Source organism: Cebidichthys violaceus, unplaced genomic scaffold (genome assembly GCF_023349555.1).
Source record: "Cebidichthys violaceus isolate CVI_PGR_0920_01 unplaced genomic scaffold, fCebVio1.0.p SCAF_20, whole genome shotgun sequence".
NCBI classification, from domain to species: Eukaryota; Metazoa; Chordata; class Actinopteri; order Perciformes; family Stichaeidae; genus Cebidichthys; species Cebidichthys violaceus.
The window spans coordinates 9,137,526-9,156,834 of NW_027176373.1; the positions used below are offsets into that span (position 1 = coordinate 9,137,526).

At 39.8% G+C, this 19,309-nt stretch overlaps 2 protein-coding genes across 4 annotated transcripts; one reads left to right on the forward strand and one right to left on the reverse strand.

The window, feature by feature from the left end:
* The first annotated feature begins 683 nt into the window (after positions 1–683).
* LOC137876505 (protein-tyrosine sulfotransferase 1-like) lies at positions 684–10,826 on the forward strand. 3 transcript variants are annotated; one of them, XM_068716119.1, is made up of 6 exons: positions 684–887; positions 3,452–4,166; positions 5,287–5,445; positions 5,622–5,875; positions 9,116–9,317; positions 10,313–10,826. In XM_068716119.1, the coding sequence occupies exons 2-6, from the start codon at positions 3,759–3,761 to the stop codon at positions 10,346–10,348; spliced, it is 1,059 nt and encodes a 352-aa protein (XP_068572220.1). In that variant the 5' UTR covers positions 684–887; positions 3,452–3,758; the 3' UTR covers positions 10,349–10,826. The 3 variants fall into 3 exon arrangements, with proteins under 3 accessions (XP_068572220.1, XP_068572221.1, XP_068572222.1); XM_068716120.1 differs by having other exon boundaries at positions 684–839; XM_068716121.1 differs by lacking the exon at positions 684–887 and adding an exon at positions 2,503–3,202.
* Positions 9,256–15,757, reverse strand: LOC137876504 (pinopsin-like). The gene is made up of 6 exons (XM_068716118.1): positions 15,427–15,757; positions 14,333–14,507; positions 13,507–13,678; positions 13,193–13,426; positions 11,605–11,769; positions 9,256–9,336 (listed from the first exon to the last, which is right to left on the reverse strand). Exons 1-6 carry the CDS (start codon positions 15,755–15,757, stop codon positions 9,304–9,306), a joined length of 1,110 nt encoding a protein of 369 aa, XP_068572219.1. The 3' UTR covers positions 9,256–9,303.
* Positions 15,758–19,309: the final 3,552 nt, after the last annotated feature.

Consider the following 19,309-nt stretch of genomic DNA (forward strand, 5'->3'; position numbering starts at 1 on the left):
TCCAAGCCAACTTGACATAAATCAAGCTGAGGTTTCATTATAATTTGATATAGATAGATCATACTGTAAATATAAAAACCTGTTAACACAAGGGGACTAGCCATTTATTTTCTTAAACATGTTGTATTGCACACCTTTTATCAGTTCAGTACTCATCAATGTGTACATAGTTAATTGATTATGGATGAATCTCATTGCTTATTCATGAATTTCAGAGAATATTTTATGTTCTATTTATTGACATTTGACAGGCTTGCCTAATAAGTCACATTTGGTTTTCCACAGAGCACGTGATATATCATGGAGATCCATGTCACACTAAAGGAGTCACCAAAATCTGGTTTACTAATGAAAAGGTGGCTAAATTAAATGAGGCGGGTTTAACCTCAACTAAATCCCACAGTGTGATTAGATTTCCCTTGTGGGCTTTTACTGAGAGCACACGAATCGATGAAGTAAAGTAATTTTAGCCTCGAGAACGAAGAAGAAGAAAAAAACTGGGTTTGTCACTGCGGCGGAATCTCCCTTTAACACCTCCACCAATAGGATCCTCCCAAGCAGATGTGTTGAAGTAGTCAGAACGTTCAGGCACCAATCAGAGCTCAGCATTCTCTGCCTGGCTGCGCTCGTACTCACTGGATTTGCCCCCCCCCCCCCCCCCCCCCCCCCCCCCCAGCGGTAGATACAGCTCGACTTCTCAGGGAGCAAAGTTACATTGTGAACCAGCAGCGTTGTGTAACACTGTGTCTTCTAAAAACACTCAACAGATAGATCCTCCACATGGGCGATGACATCGATGTGGATATAGGAGCTGCTGGTTTCACCTTTTTTGGACCAAGGTTCGTGTTGTTTTTTTTCTCCGGATTTCGTCAGTTTCACAGACGCTGGTGAGTGAACACCATTTTTCACGGTTCTGTTGTATTTACGACGCGCATTGGCTACCTACGGACCCCTTAAATGAGCCTAACTGGAGATGGTCACAACGACACACTGACAGGCGTTTCGTGGCGTGTTGTGGTTGAGCTGTAGGTGGCCGCTGGTCGGTCGCGCTGTGTTTGGACTGATAGCAGGTCGTTCACCTGGTGGCTGCCCGCCTCGGGTGCATTCTGTGCAGACAAGACGCATCATCAAGTCAGGCCAGATGTTTGGTGGATGCTGGGCCTTCAAATTTGCAGCCGTTGAGTAATCCTATTTCTGCACACACTGCGGTGGTAGCTTGACCTGTTTATGATACAGCCACCGATATGCACCTGGGTCACCGCATATTTTATTCAACGCGGTAAAAATGCTGCAAATGTATTTTTTTTCCATGTTGAAGCAGCTGCAGTTGAATATGGTAGCTTTTTTAGGATATTCAAATATTTGTTGCCACTGAGAGGGAGCTGTCATTGCAACATTAAGAGCGCAATAATTATATATATATATATATATATATATATATATATATATATATATATATATATATATATATATATATATATAAATTAGAGCAGTATATGAAGAAAAGCATCCAATGAAAGGGCATTCAGGGTAACAAGGCTTGTTTATTTGTATAGCACATTTCAACAACAAAGCAATTCAAAGTGCTTCACATCAAAACATAAGGAAAATGAAAAGGAGGGACATGCTCCTGACAGCAATGCATTAACCAGAGAAGGGAACATGTATAAGTTGCTCTCCCTCTCAGACTTTCCCTTCAACAGGAAGTCAGTGTCATTGCTCCCTCCTGTGAGGAAGAAAGAGGCTTTAGGATTCTTGACAACCTGCTAGTCAAAGATGTCACCCAAAAAAAAAGAAGGGGCAGTAATTCTTGATGATGAAGCAGAATTGAACATGTACCTTTTTAAGGATATATTTAATTACTCTCACATTTAGCTACTGATGGGAAATGGCCATTGCAGGGTAGAATAAAGAAAAGAGAAATAAATGTACAAAACTTAAGAGTCATAAATGTAATGCGGGGCATCTGAGGAATGGCTCTAGGGTTAAAAGTCAGAGATGTTTTTTGCGTTCCACTTTCCCTTTTGGCAGGAAGTACTGTTCCCTCCTGTGAAGAGGCGGTGACACTGGCTTTGGCTCTCCTGACAACCTTCTGCTCAATCTAATCATAGATCACTGCTTTCTGCTTATTATAGACTGAGTTTGTTGGCTTGTCAGCGAACACGTTGGCCTTTTTCGAGGTCAATTCCCCAATTTATCAGAGCTATCCTCTCCTAGTCTTTGCAGAAACCTCTAGTCGTGTCTTCCCAATCAGGTAGTTTTGGTTTTGTTTGCCCGGGTTCCAGATGTCTGTCTCTGAGATTTCTGCTTCCATAATGAAAATAATTGTTAGCTTTGAAAATATTCTTTTTTTGTAATCTGGGTCAACTGGTCCTTTTAAATCTGTTGAGAGAAAAAAAGCACCAAGGCTCGTCTTAAACCACTGGCCTAATTCTCTGCAAAACTCCAAGTGGCTTAATCTCTGCATGGAAATGCATTAGAATTACATGTAAAGCTTGTGGATACCGCTGGATTTAGCACGGTTTAAGGCAGCACCTCAGTATCCCAACCAGGCAGTGGTGTCCTCATTTCCAGCTGTTTTTTTTTTTTTTTGCTGTGATCATCAAACTGACTTTTTACAGGCAGACTTCAGCCCAGCAGAGTTCCCCACGTGGCATCCAGATGTTAGGCTCCTTGCACGTTCAATCTGAACAAGACAGAAACCAAAATCCCTCCGAGAAAGGGAGACGTGTTCCATATCTGCTCAAGAGCTTCTGTAAGAAGTAAAGCTGCAGTGAGTTTGAGTTCCAAAGCTGCACTGTTGCTTTAAAAGTAATCAAAACACTGCAGTGAAATCAGTTATAGTTATTGAATGTTCACACGTGTGTGTTTTAGTTTGTTGTGTGCCAATAAGAGGAATCAGATGCTGCCTTGTGTTGCTGAATCTGCTCGCAGGCCTATTGCAGAAGCGAAATGGGGAAGTTGCAGGATGGCTCGCTTGGTCAATAGTAATATGATCTAAAACACATTGTGGCAGAAACTGTCGGTGAGAATGAAAACATGAGGAAGCTGTAATTAGTGCATTCAGATACACTGCCTGAGAGTGTGTGTCTGCGTTGCATGCCACAGTGAACTTTGATATGGCTTAACGGTCAGTGCCGAGGAACGATGCAAAATAGCTGCTTTGAGAACAAAAATTGGATGCGTTTCAGCCTCTCTGCGAGTGAGTACAAGTGTTCTTGGCAAAATAACAGCAGCCACCACCACCACCACACCCTGCTGGCTTAGAATAACTCACTCGTGCAGGGCAGTGGCTAACGTTTGGAGTTTACTCATTTATTTGAAATTTAAAATAAGAGGATTTTTTTTGTTACAAGTTGTGAAATCGTGCTTGGAAAAGAAACGTCATCCCATACCGCAGTACGAACTTGTAAACTGTTTCTTGTCTTGAAGTGCTCTTCTCATGTTTTAGGTAGCAACGATGGATAAGAGACGTGGCTGGCAGCGTGGCGCAGCAGGCCTAAAGCCTGCTCTCGGACAACAGGGCTGAGGAGCTGCAGAGGTGTGAGGAGTTTCCCCCGAGCACACAATCTACCCTCCCAGCCTTCCTCAGTATCCTCTCAGCTGTTTTTTTCTCGCGGTCATCCTCATCATCGCGGCTAAATCGTCAACTGAGCTTTGCTGGCATTTAAGAGGTATAGCTGCATTGACTTCTGATTCCAGCCCACCTCCTCAGGTGCCTTTTGAAAATAGTTTTATGTCCTCCTGAATCTGAAACCATGAGGAACACCAGATCGAGCCTGCTGCTGGGCTGCATGCTCCTCTGCTCTGCCTCACTGATCTACCTGGGCATGAGCGGGATGGATTGCCCCCCAAAAAGCCATCGGTACCGGTGGATGGAGCTCAACATGGGCTCGGCCAATCAGAGCTCATCCCTGAACGAACACTTCCCCGAAGACACGCCCCTCATCTTTATTGGAGGCTTCCCCAGGAGCGGCACCACGCTGATGCGCGTCATGCTGGATGCCCACAATGCCGTTCGGTGCGGGGAAGAGACCCGGGTGATTCCACGCCTCCTGGCCATGCGGGCCACCTGGAGCCGCTCGGTGAAGGAGAGGATACGACTGGACGAGGCCGGCGTCACTGACCAGGTGTTGGACTCGGCCGTGCGAGCGTTCCTGTTAGAGGTGAGCGGGTCGGTGCCTCTGCATCATGTTCGTGTGTCGAAAGAATGTTTCAGCTTTAGGATGATGTGTTTGCATACACAGGGTTATTAAAAGCTATTGCAAATATTTACATGTAGATAGTTTCATTATTGATTTTTCTGGTGGTTGTTTTATTGATTGATCGATGAATTATTTAGGCTATAGTAAAACAGCATGTCACAGGTGTGTCTGACCAACAGTCCAAAACCCCAAAATATTTAATTTACTTTCGAATATCACTTAAAAACAAAAAAATCCTCACATTTGAGAAGCTGGAGTCAGCAAATGTTTGGCATTCTTGCTTAAAAAATGACTGAAATGAATAATAAAATAGAAAATACGTTCCATCAACTAATCTGTAAACCAGTTAACATTTTACTGCTAAACCACATGCATCCTGATTTTTTGCTTAACTGCCGGTAGCCATTTATAGAAAATTTTACAAAAAATTGCTAAAGAAGATGCACTTTGGGTAACAACTACTGAATTAGATGATGGAAACTGAAGACACATAAACTTGACAGTGATTATTAAAGGAATCGTTCAACATTTTTCAAAATATGCTCAAGTCGCTTTCTTGCTGAAATGTCAATACCCCTCTAATATCAGTCCATTAAATATGAAGCTACACACAGACACTTATCTTATCTAACGCTCTGTAATTAACTTGTTTATAAGTGTTTAAAACGGGAGATTACGAGCCAGATTATTTCTCAGCAAGGCACAAATTTATGTTTTTACATTCTGACTGTAGCTTCATATTTAGTGGACAGATGAGGGAGCGTCTCATCTAACGCTCAGCAAGAAAGCTAATAAACGCTAATTTCCTAACATGCCAAATTATAGCTTTGTACAAGGGCATTTGTGTAAATATCGCACTCTCGGGTAATAACGAGTTTGTTTTTGGGGTAAAATATTCCTATTTCTCTTTAATAGGATAAAAGTGCTCATCTCCGTTATTGTAAATTACATAGTATATATTTATATTTAGCGTGTCAATGTGTACAGTAAAATCTTGGTATTCTGAGTATTAAGAAGGAATGGTTTGCATGTAGCAGCGGTGGTATTCCTAATATACAAATATTTACTCGATGTGTTTCAGGTGATAGTCGGCCACGGGGAGCCTGCTCCTCGCCTTTGCAACAAGGACCCGTTCGCCTTGAAGTCTCTCTCGTATCTGTCACGCATCTTCCCGAAAGGCAAATTTGTGCTCATGCTACGAGACGGACGGGCAACCGTCCACTCCATGATATCACGCAAGGTATGCTGGGTTTCTTTCTCTTATCGGGGATACGGGCAGGCAAACTTCCTCTCTTTTATACTTCCTCTTTACAAGTTTGTACTGTTGCCACATTGAGACATTTTCCATTCTGTGTTTTCGCTCTCTGTCGTGAAAGGCCTCCTGCGTTTATTTTACCGCTCTGCCTCCATTCACAGGTGACCATCTCTGGCTTTGACCTGACCAGCTACAGGGACTGTCTGACTAAGTGGAGCAGCGCGGTGGAGACCATGTTCAGCCAGTGCCAGGCCGCCGGGGAGTCCAGATGTCTGCCCGTCCGCTACGAGCAGCTCGTCCTCCACACAGAGGAGGAAATGAGGAAGTTGCTTCACTTCCTGGAGCTGCAGTGGGACCCATCAGTGCTGCACCACGAAGAGCTGATTGGAAAGGCTGGTGGCGTGTCTCTGTCCAAGTAAGTGTGTGTGAAACGTGTGTGTGAAACGTGTGTGTGAAACGTGTGCGCGCACACTCACCAAGTCATCTCTAGTGACGATGCAGATGGTTTCAGTTTCCTGTGCTGAGGTTTTACAGATTTTTTGGAAAGGCAAGACATCTTTTTTTTTTTTTCAAATGTATGTTGAAGTGAATGTAAGTGTTGCATGTACACAGATCTTCATCTGTGTGTGTGTGTGTGTGTGTGTGTGTGTGTGTGTGTGTGTGTGTGTGTGTGTGTGTGTGTGTGTGTGTGTGTGTGTGTGTGTGTGTGCGTTGGGCTTTATTATTCCTCCTGTGAATTACCACCTTACTGGCTTTGAGGTGTATTTCAGGAGTGCAGGTCTTACAGGCTGCTAGAAGGCAGCTGTGATTCTCACATGTGACTCTCTCTCAGTCTATCAGTCAACTCAACACGTTCCTGAGCTACTGCTCAGCTTTTGCTTACACCTGTGCTGCTTGTTAATGACACAATTTTATATAGAAAGAGATGCAACACAGGTAATTTAAAACTGTATGGATCGATCAAGAGGAAAATCTATTTTTACTCGCCCTTTCCACTCTAAGGGGTCAAAATGTTTGGTTAATAAAACACAGAGTTTTAGACGTGTTTTAAGACTACAGGCGTTAACGTTAATTCAGTTATTGACAACTAAATCCTCAAAACACCTGCTTGTCTTTGAGGAAACTGTCTCTTCTAAAGCTGCAACAAACGATTCTTTTTAGTATCGATTTGTCTTCATGTTAGAAGATGGGAAAATATTCTTCAAGACCGACAGGTTGTTTTGCCCAACCAACAATCTGAAACCCTTGAGACTATCATAGTAGACTAAGATAACTAGACTGAGAAGCCTTTTGATTGATTAATTGATCATCAGAATTGTTGATGATTATTTTTTTGGTTTCACTAATTGATTAATGCAGGCCTGGCCAACCCGCGGCTCCTGAGCCGCATGCGGCTCTTTGCCCGGTTTCATGCGGCTCTTACGTTCATATCGAAGTTTGTATTTGTGTTTTTTTAATGTGCGTGTTCGCTTTGCTTGAGTTCAATACGGTATTTTCGTCAAACGCGCATGTGCGTGGGATGAAAATACCTCAAAGTTTCCCAGTAGGAGCAAGATCATTTGAGTAAACCATTTGTGTCAAGTTCGCTCTCAAAATGGCAGGAAAAAAATGCACAGCAAAACGAAAATATGAAGACGAACACAGGACGTTTTTAACAGAGTGGGAGAGTTTATATTTTTTTGTTGAACGTAATGGCAAGCCATTCTGCCTTATATGTCAGGCGTCATTAGCGCATTTCAAAGCTTCAAATCTTCAGCGCCGGTTGAAACACTGGTTGAATACCTACACGAAAGCTTTGTGGCCCGGTTCTGTGATCTACAACTGAAAAGGCCACAGATTACGTTCCTCGTCGACCCATTTAATGCTGAGACGGACTGTTTGAAAGCCCCGCTAGTCACAGATGAGGCTGCGGCTGAGTTGGAGATGATCGATCTTTGTGAGGAGGACCAACTGAAACCTGCTTTAAGGGAAGAGACCATTGAGTTCTGGAAAAGTGTGCCAATGGAAAAATACCCCAATGTCAAACGGGCTGCGCTTAAGATACTGTCAATGTTTGGGTCAACATACGTCTGCGAGTCTGTGTTTTCTACCCTGAAACACGTGAAATCAAAGCATCGATCTGTTCTGACTAACACCCATGTGAAAGAATTGCTTCGAGTGGCAACAACGGAATACAAGCCAGATTTGAAGAGGATTGTTCAAGGCAAGGAATGCCAGAAGTCCCACTAAGTAACATGCATAGTAAAAGAAAAACACTATTGTAAATTATTATATTTTTGTTTGTGGACTTGGTTGAACTGAGAGTTTGTCTGTGTGAGAAAATGACTGGCCTGTGGTCTTAGTACTGTAGGAGTCAATTTCTGTCATTATCATGTTGGTGTGTGACATTTACAATAAATCTGGCTGAGCAAAGGTGTGTGTGTGTGTGTGTGTGTGTGTGTGTGTGTGTGTGTGTGTGTGTGTGTGTGTGTGTGTGTGTGTGTGTGTGTGTGAGGAAGGGATGGGGGATGTGTGCCCATGTGTATGATGTGGCTCTTTGCGGTAACAGTAAAAAATGTGGCTCTTGGTCTCTGACTGGTTGGCCACCCCTGGATTAATGGACTAAATGCTTCACCACTAGTCTATGTTGTACCTTCATGTGACTTTATATCATGTATAATTTGCTTGCTATCCATAAAAAAACAACATTCAAATTCATAAATCAACCCCAGTGCTGCCCATCTGAGAATTTTTTGACAAACCCCCGTAAAAAAATAATAAATTTAAATGAATTTTGAGAACAAAAACATCTCTAAACGCTGCATCAAATCCATCTCCGCTATGCCACATATATCCTTGTATTGGAAAACACTAAATCCCTTTATTTCATATCGATATATTTAATTTTTCTTTTATATTTAAGGATATTATGTTGTTTTTTTCTCCACTGAATTGAAATGCAGCACAAAGCAAGAGGCAGATTTGATCACACGCGTCATATATTTGAATCTACTGATCTACCAGGACGCTTCAGCAGCCAAACATTTCAAAGTCAAGTTAAAGCTCTCAATCAGTAGAGTTAAGTTTTTGTCGCTCCACTTATTTGTCGTGATTCAAATAGAGCATCTATTTGCAGGGCAGAAGCTCAGGGGATTTGGGGGGAATTTGGCTGCTTCAAACTGCAAAAACCCAAACCTGGCATCTATTTGAAGGAATCTGTCCACATTCGGAGAGAATTAGCACCCTTTTTTGATTAGTTATGCAACGGTTGGCGCAATATTAGTCACACAAATGTTTTATAACCTCCTCAGAAATGTAAATTCTCATAAAATGTGGCATTCATGTTATGCATACACATTTACTTATTTAGAGTGGAAACGTTGATATGGAAGATTTAAAATGCATAAGTCAAACTACAAAGAAATAATTCATTCAAAGATCTGTTGTTTTTTAATTTTTAACTGATTTTCATTAACATGCCTTTCATAGACACAGTAAATGCATACATAACAATAAAATACAGCAGTATAACAATGTGTATTAGATTTCAGTTAAAATGTTTGATTTGTCTTAATTTTCATAGACTCTTCAGTGGCTAATTACAAGGAACAGAATTAGTTTTTGAACATTTTCTCCTCAATGTAAACACATGAACTAAACGTGTGTTTTTGTGCAGGGTTGAACGCTCCACAGACCAGGTGATGAAGCCGGTGAACACAGACGCCCTCTCCAAGTGGGTCGGTCACATTCCCTCTGACGTGATAAGCGACATGGCTGAAATCGCCCCCATGCTGGCTCGCCTGGGCTACGACCCCAACGCCAACCCGCCCGACTACACGAGAGCGGAGACCATAGTGTCTTTGTTCAACTACTCACAGGTGAGGTTAAAAAACTGATCTGAGGAAGAGCAGAATCACAGGTCATTGTTTTTTCTTTTTCTTTTTTAAATGTCACAGAAAAAAATGTATTTAAATGATGAATTGTTTAATCTGACTTGTGATTAAAGTTCATCACAATTGTAAGCTATTTTATCTTGATTAATGTCTTAAAAATGAATAGACTAAATCGTTTTTGGATTAATTATTATTATTGATTAAACGATTTTCACCTGGAGTTTATGTACCCAAGCACCCACAAATATTTTTTCCTTTGCCAGAGGATTATGTTCACCAGAGTTTACTGTGACAAATGTTTTGCAAGTTGACCCCTTCGAAAATGACAACACTAGTAACAAGCCACAGTCCCTCTAAATATGATTTATATAATTTATGAATTATAATATAATATAAAGCTACAGAGTGCATACAATCAAGAACAACTTAAACTGATTGCCCCTAAAGATATTTTAATATTAACATTGACAAGATCGCCAACAAGGACACGGCTGAGCCAGCTGCTCGCAGCTAAGAGTGCTAACAGCGCTAACAGGGCAAACTACAGCAAAGGTGCTGACAGAGCACACAGTGTTTACCTGAGGGTTAACCGATGGGTGGGCGGTACTTCTGCGCCGCCGCTGTCAGTGAGTTAGCCAGTGGGCGACAATCACATGCGTGAACATGCACTAAAAGCATGCGTGGCCGGCCAGACCATGTCAACAAAGCAAGGATAGCTTGGGTTACGTCACACAGAACAAGCAACTTCATTCTCTGCTCAGGTTAGCCATTACTCCATTATGTCTTTACATAGACAATTGTTGTTTGCTGCTATTAATGCTCTGAATCCCGTATATTGCAACTTTTAACTTTTAGAGCTGTCAAGATTTATCAAAGCACCACAATTGGAGGAGGCAGTTTTGATGTAATTCCTCTTTGTTTTCTCTTTTAGCTTTTATAATTTCAGTCATACTAAAACATTTTGTCTTTTCTTTCCACAGAATTTGAAATCAGCAGAGACTCCACACCCCAGTTGAACGAAAGGGGACATTTCGGCTTCAGTGCTCCACGATATTGATGCACCTTAAAGACAGACTTCCAGTTCAGCAGTAATTACACCTCACAGGAATTTTTTTAAAGTGTCCCATGTGTATTTTTGGATTGTTTGTAAGACTAATGTGCGGTGTTAGTGTCTGAACACGGTAGAGAGACTCATCAAGTGGTTTGGGTTTTATATCTCATGTGGAATACCTGCTCGAGAAGGTTTCTCCAACATTTCCTCCCAAGGTGAACCGACAGTATTACACTAACACTATGATGGTTCCTCTCCCCTCGTACCTGAAAGTATTTCTACATGTCTGTAAAGTTGTATGATTCAGCACAAATGTGACTGTGACTTTAGACTAATCTTTCACTTACTGAGATTTCAGTCAGGGTTCATGAAGCATAATGACTGTATATTTTTGAAGATGTATTTTTATTTTCTTAATAAATTATTTTGGTGTTGACCATTCATTCAGGAATCTAAAGTTGTTTATTCTGAATTGAGGTTTTTTATTGTTGTATATTATTGTTGTATGAATAAAAAGAGTCTAAATGTCTCTTTATGTATCTAATGTGGTCTATGTATTATGTTCCCTAATTATTCAGTTACCTACCAATCATACTGCTGTGTGTGTATATTTGACAGACAGCTAAGCCTCTCAGCCCTCCAACATGTTTTTTGACATACAGTTTGACATAAACAGTCACACTTCAGTTTTAATGGTTTAGTAGAAATAATGTCCAAAGTTACATGTAGTCAAACTTGTTTTGACTTTAAATGTGACACCTTTTTTGTGAGACAGAGTGGGCTGCTTAGTGATATATAAAAATATTTAAAATCTAATTATAGTTTAAACTATAATAGACCACAAATTGAGCTACAAACTTTGTTGATGCAAAGTTCAACAATGGATAGAGGTAAGTCAGTGTAGCTATACCCCGTCATTTAGGGCCAACATACACCTGACTGCTGCTGTGATAAACAGTTCCAAATATTCAAAATGGAGCTACATGGACTGCTAGATTTATCAACAGAACAGGTCAAACATATTTCTAGAACTAAAATAATTCCTGCAGCATCTATCATTTTTTCTATAAATGGGTATAGAATGGGTATTCTTTAAATAGGTCAAATACATTGGGAAAACAAAAGTGACATAATGTCTTTTTTCATTGATCATTGAGCTAAAGTGACCATTGACCTCTATGTTGCTTATTGAGCCACTAGCAACAGAGCAGCCTGCTGTACCTGCTGGTCTCTGGATGTGAACATGGCATGCACTGTGTTTTGCTCCTCTGTTGGTGGGTGGGGGGCGTGACGCCACACACCCCTTCTGCTGGGCAGTGTATGGTGAACTCTGGTGGGAGGGGCTTCTGAGCTGCACCTGATCATGTACAGGAGACACCTGGAGAACTGAGAGACACACAAACAGAGGAGGTTGAGGCAGAAAAATGAATATGATGTAGATTCAGAAGTTACATTCAGATGTCCGGGCAAGAAGGTAGGAAATGTTTCCTCCTCCGCTATGTGAGGTGGGATGTAATCACAGAGGATGTTAGTTATTGGTGAAATGTGCCGGCTAAGGCACGGATACAATGTGAAAAGAGTATATAAACCAAAGCTGGATTGCCAACCAGGCAAAGTAGGCAAACTAATTAATTCTAGCCTGGTTTCAGACCTCTGAATCTCCGCCCACATCTTCAGCAATGCAAATAGGTCTGGCGTTGTGCCCAGTGACGTCTGTTTCCACGGTTTGGAGAAATTATCAACCTATCAGAGCTTTGTGAGCAGAATAAGAGCTGCCTAGCAACACCCATGAAAAATAATGACAGGTATGCCAATAAGTCTCGGTGAGATTTAAGCCTATGAAGGTTGCAAGTCAACCAAAAATATACCTTTTTTTGATAATTATGAAAGATGCTGCAAAAGCTTTCAGTGGCTGAAATGATGCTTGAAGGACACATTTGTCATTTGCTGCTGATTAGTTTAAATTAAAACAAATTTTGTGTTTACAGTTCATTCAAATGAAAATAAAATGTTGGTGGATGCAAAGTATTTTTCACAAAACAATCACAAAACTACATTTATGAATGCTTTATAGAAGAGGATCACATTTTCTTCAAGTCTGTCTCAAAACGATGCTCACATCTTAATCATAATAATCAAAAAGCTTGTCTATGGTCATTTGGGTCTCCAGAGGGATCAGTGTGAAATCTGATAACTTGAGTCCACATCGGTTGGAACTGAAGTTTGAAAATTAAAAAAATGGAGATACAAAGAAGTGAGCTTACCAGACATCTGTAGCTGCTCCTCGTCTATGTTTAAGGCCGGCAGCTCAAAGCTCATTTTGCCATTATTAGCATAACACACCCAAATGTCCAAGAAAACTCTTGGCAGTCAATTGCATTGTGAGTAATGTAGGTGCCAGGTTTTGACAAGGAAGAAGATGATATCTCTGATTCTGCTGTATCAATTTTGATCCTTTTTTTAGTGAGTCCAACGATGTAGCGCAGTAATAAAGTGCTGGATTACTCAGATTCTGGTGTGTCAGTGTTTATTTATATTGGATTTAAACTTATAAAAACAAATTTAAAGAGAGATTTTGCTGTGTTGCAAAATAATACACCATGGTTTAGCAAACCAGCTTTGGTGCAATAGAATTTGAGGATTTGTCATAAAGTTACTTTTTTTTTTATTGTGTGAACATATATTTTAATTGGTGATGCCTAACAAATGTTTTGCACCTCTAGTTTTGTTTAGTTTGGAGTTGATTAAAATGGAATTTAGAGCACAACAGATGACTTTGTGTCAGATATTTACAGGGAATTGTTGGTACCTGGTTGTTGAGCAGCACATAAATAACAGGGTTGAGGACGGTGCTGGTTTTTGCCAGCAGGGATGGGATTAAATTGACAGCAGGCGGCACCACGCCGGGCTGTCCAAAGGAGGCGAGCATCGCCACAACACCGTATGGCATCCAGCACAATAGGTAGCCTGTCACCATTGAGACCACCATTAGAAGGACACGGCCTTCCCTCTGCTCAGCTGATGACCGATTGATCCGGGTGACCTGGACAAACAAAAAACACTTACACAAACACCGGTGGACCTGGTATCATAGAGGGGTCAAAGGTCACTCTGCGGGCTCACCTGTCTTGCCACCGCTCGCACAGCCAGCAGGATCCTCCCGTAGCAGAAGAACATGAGCAGCAGCGGCAGCAGCAGGCAGAAGATGAACAAACAGCTGATATAGGAGCGAGCTGCGGTCGAGCGCTGGTGCCACTGAACGGAGCAGATGGTGCCGGGACCCTCCGGCCCGTAGCTGCTCCATAACACACAACATATGCTCTGATTTCATGTGCTTCCTGTTTGACATTATTGATTTCTGTGTTAGGATATGTTTATTATCTCTCTGTTAGGAACTAAAACATGGAATGGACTTATTTTATTTTATTCTTTTGTTCACGTTAATACTTTTATTTGTTAGATGGGGCTTGGTAAAGGAAGGCAGACACCTCCCCAACATGCTATTTTTTCAAAGTCTAAAATTCTCTGCACTATAATATTATCCAGTTGGTTGGTTGTCAAACTTAGTTAAATACCAAGACTTTTGAAAAGCCCTCTCTTAATTCTAATGCCAATTTGTTTCATTTGGGACAGGCTTGAGATAAGATTCTTCAAATAAACATTTTACTTTCTCATTGTTTAAGAACATTACTGATTATCATTTGACCTGTAAAACAAATAACATATTAACTCAGTAAAGTCACATTGTGAAGTTAGGCAGAACATTTGCAGATGACCAAAATGTGTGACTCTCTTAAGTTATTTTCCTTTAAGGCACTAATTTCTTTATTCACTTTTAATTAAGTGACTAAACTAGGATGTTCCTCATAGTTTTAGCATCATCAGCCTGAATAGGAGAATGATTGATCTAATGAGTGAAATGATGGGTTAATATTGTGGCAGTACGGACCTGCTCCAGCCCAGCAGCGGTGGCAGAGTCCAGACCAGCGAGTAGAGCCAGGAGGCCGCTACAGCGAGCTTGGCCCAGCGGTACTGAGAGGGGTCCGAGTCCAAGTGGGTTCTGCCTAGCACCGCAGAATACCGCTCCAAGGACAGCAGCGAGAGAGACACCAGAGATACTATACCTGACAGAGAGAGAGACACATTATTCAGTGTAGACTACAGATATCAAAGTGAGCCTGATTAATGACCAAGTGTACTTATACTCCACTACATGTATCTGCTGCAGTTACAATTTACTTTGCAGATTACAATTTGACATCCAAAACACATAACCTATCAAATTAGATGCATTGTTATAAATTAAACTACCTAAAGTATTTTATTATCTGTAATTAAAATGCTGCTAACAAGTTAGTCATTATTAGTACAATAAAATCTAGTAATATTACACGTATAGTGTCTATTATTACAGAATGATTAGTGCTCTCAGTTTTTTCTCATGGACATTTCACATACAATTCATATGCAGACTATATTTCCATAAAATTATTTTAAAAAGAAAAAGAAAATTCAGATGTTTTTCTTACTACTTTTTTCATATTTTAAAGTAACTGTACATTTACATACTTTACTTAGGTACAATTTTGAGCTATACTTCTACTCTACTTGAGTATTTCCATTTTCTGATACTTTAGATGTCTACTTCTTCTCTACTAAATTTCATTTACAAATATTTCACTCCACTACATTTATCTGAATGCCACTTGGCAGATTCAGTTTACAAATACAAAATATAATCAACAAATACATAATTGTGTATTATTGGGCTATAGATTAAAATAAGACCTCATTGAGTAAATTCACAAGCAACCCTGCAGTATATATAATATTAAAAATTAGCTCCACCTTTACTAGCTGCAACATTAAGGTGATGCATACAATAACTGCGTTGTATATAATGCATCAATAATTATAATATCTTACATTATTCTGAAATGGGCTATATTGCATAATGAGTATACTTGTACTTTTGGTATTTTGAAGCCACATTCATTTTGTTTCAATTTCATCGCGAAGTTTCAAATATCCTCAATAACTCACCGAAAAACGCGTTTGAGAAACCGTACCATCGGCACCCGTAGGACCCGGTCAGCCACCTTCCGCGCACGCTGGCCGCGAAGCTGAGGGGAGTCCCAAAGATGCAGACGAGCATGTCGCTTGCGCTGATGTTGATCAGTAGCACGTTCACCGGAGTCACCAGCCCGGGGAAGCGCGAGAACACCATGAGTACGAGGAAGTTACCGAGGAAGCCCAGGACCAGGATGAGTCCCAGGACTACGGCCGCCACGGTGTGACCCGCCCGGCCCAGCGCGGCGGCACCGGGATCCGACACGGAGCTGAGGTTGTTGCTCTGCTGCAGGAGGACCACCATGGCAAACTGGTTATCACTCTATGAGTTAAGACAGAGTTGAAATGGTTTGTGAGGATGTTTTTGTAACCTGTCAATGCAGTGCGGGAGTTTCCACAAAAACACACTTATTCAGCCCACTGAGTACAAATACAAGACTTCAAGATGTTTAAATATGACGTCGGGAGAAGAGATAACTTTGTGTTTCTCAGACGGACATATGCATGACTTCTTCCATCTTTGAACACCCTCACTGTGTTCACATATCTTAAAGGTTTTTCATCCATATCACTTTTTTATTTAAAAGCAAAACAGTTTTAACAGTATAACTACAAAAATCACTGAAAAATAAACACTTAAATATGGTGAACACAGTTTTGAGTCAATACAATATGTAAGATAGGTAATTGTTAGTTTTTCTTGCCATTACATTTGTAAAATAATACTCAATTTAAATAGATTCAAACCCAGAACCTAAAACATTAGTCACAACCAATGCCTAAATCACAGTTAATTACAGTTTCAATAGAACAAGAAAGTGAAAAACATCTCCAAACCTTCAATAAGATCAAGGACACTCCAATAAAGAAAGAATGAAAGAAACAATCAAACAAAGATGCAGACGGTGACGTTTTCCTGGAGATGACCATCACTCTGACACATGTCTTTATTCTGTTCCGTTATTCTACTTTATTCTAGACCAGATTGGGGACCTAAATAACTGAGCCAACATATCAATAATACAAGCTGTAGTTGACTCAGAGGATGAGCCAAGAACACACTCAGGCTAGCAGCATTAACCGATGAGATGCTGAAGAAGAAAACTCTCCTATCATTCATTTACATTTAAAGCAAACTAAGATTCTACAAGTAACTTTTAGAAACGTAACTTTGAATTCTGTAATATAGGCCTGTATGTATTTTTAAAAGCTGGTGATTTTGACCCTGTTAATTTTTGTTTATTATGAATTTGGACAAATCTTGCTGAAATCGTCTTTTTTGTCTTGTCTGCTTACATGTTACTTGTTACTTTTCATACAATAATGTGTATATAACCTTCATCCGTGCACACACATACACACTTTCATTGAAGCTCTGGAGCCAGATGTGGGTCACATGTATCACCTTTTCCATTTAATAGCCTAGAGAAGCAGGATGACAATGATTGATCCTTTCATGTTATACACAACACATAGATTTAACAGATCAGTCAATATTGCTTGTATTGTCCTTTGTTTATTGTTGTTGTCAGAGGAAGACAAGGGAAGCAAACAGCTGCATGTGCAGTCACTTCCAGTGTGGCCTCCCATACATCAACGTAACTGTTGTGTGAAGCTACGTCACCAAACTCATCCGTCTTCCTTCTCATTGTCCAGGTCTTCAGTGATTATTTGAATATTATATAACATTAAGGGTTGCACGTTTTAGGTTTCTTCTGCTTTTTTTTGACAGGCCTGTGTCAGCCGTGTTCATCTCATCATTTATGTGCACTAATTATTAATATTGATGGTATATTTTCACTATTAAGGAAAAGAATGAATGCAAGAATTAAAACGGGGCAATTCTAACATTGGGTGGGAGCAATTCTAACACTGAAAAAAATAAGTAATAATAAACTTTTGTTTTAAAACACCCTTTTTAAATGTAATCATACATTTCAATTTTGTGAAATGTATTCATTTTCTAACAGAAAAGTATGTCAACACAGACAAACAAGGTGCTTACAATGGGCCATATGGCTCATGCAGCCATTGTAAAATCCTGTATTAGATAGCAACACCTATATTACCTTTGGTTGATCATGTTCATTTGTAACCAGTAACCTAGAGAGATATAATTTATGTAAGTTTAAATGTGCATTCATCTAAACTTTAGACAGCAAAAGAAAATACTGCACATCCTAAAAGTAACATCATACCCTAAATACATTTTTTGTTGAAAACTTCCGCCGAGCTGAAATGATTCTCTTCCTTTTCCACAGACAGATACAGAATACTGATCATACAGAGTAAGTTTCATCACTCTAGCCTGTTTCTGATTGGAGGGATTGAGTGTGTTACAACTGCCCCCTCTTGCCCCCAGGTTATATAAATACATTTTCATACATGATTGTAAGATTATTATGGATTCCTGTTTTTCATGGGTGTTTTGATGGTGAGCAACAGGAATTTAATACACATCTTACATTAATTCATGCATTAAATCACCATGAGCAATGTATTAGTTAAGTATGTTTTGTACTGTCCAGTTTTAAATTAAACAGATATTTTGTATTTTTTTGTAACAGACAGCCCCAAACAGTGGTGGAGGAAGTACTCAGATTGTTAACTTAAGTAAAAGTGTACCACAGTGTAAAAATACTCTGTTACTTTTGTAGAAGTAGGTATTAGCATGATTCTTAAAGTACCAAAATAGAAAGTATTTATACAGAATGGCCATGTATTATACTGGAGGATTAAAGCTATGGTTATATTAATGTGTATGCGTTGGTTACATGCAAATGCTGTGTATGCTCTATGAGCACTCAAAAAAAAATTCAATTATTCAATTAGAAATCTTAACAGACATCTATTTTACTGTAATTCATTTGTGTGGTTGTGGTGATATGACATAAACTGCCATCATTCCTGAGCAGATTAATAATCAGAATGTGCACACATCTACTTACAGCAACAGGATGAATTTAAATCCATCACTTCACAATTCATCACAGTTCAAAGCCCCAATAATCCCTGACAGGATTTAGATATTGTACATGGTACACTGTGCCACCAGCGTAATTGTGTATGCATAAATAAATAAATACATATTTTGATGTAGATCTGCATGTAATGTGAGCTGTGCAGCCTTAGCAGATAGTGTTTTCCAGTGTGATCATTTAATTCAAATAAATAGAGATTCATAACAACTATTACTTTGAATAAATAATACAAATTCTATGAAATTTCCAATATTTATTTGAGATCTGAATACAATAGCTTACTCATATCTTTAAGCCAATCCTCCCACTGAAAAGTCAAACTACTGCAAGGTCTGTAAGCACACTATGATGCAACACTTAACGTCTGTCACTAGAGGGCGGTATTTTCCTACTGTATGGAATATATTTCTTCTCTTTTCTTTCCTTTGCCTTCTTTTCATCAGTATCCATTTTCGCCTATACTCGTTTAACTTACACACTTTTTTATTTTATATACTGACACATCTAAAATAAACTTGTATCTTATGTGAATAATATGATCACCAATTTGGGATTAAAATCAGCAGTTGTTAGTCAAATATCACTTTAACTTTAACAGCCCAGACGCAGTTCTATGTCATTGAGGGAAGAATACATTTACATTTTATAATTCTTAAGTTACACATAGTGGGATAACAATATTTTTAGACACAGTGAACTGAAACGTGTCATTATTTAGGCCAGAGGTGTGAAAACGTATAGAAATAAATCAGATTTTAGAGCATCATGAAGATTAACTCTGCTCGTAAGAAGACGTTGGCCCAAATATCAACCGTGCGGAAACGTCCTTGAGCAAGGCACATTCATAGTGCGTCAATTTGCTGTGAGTGAACACG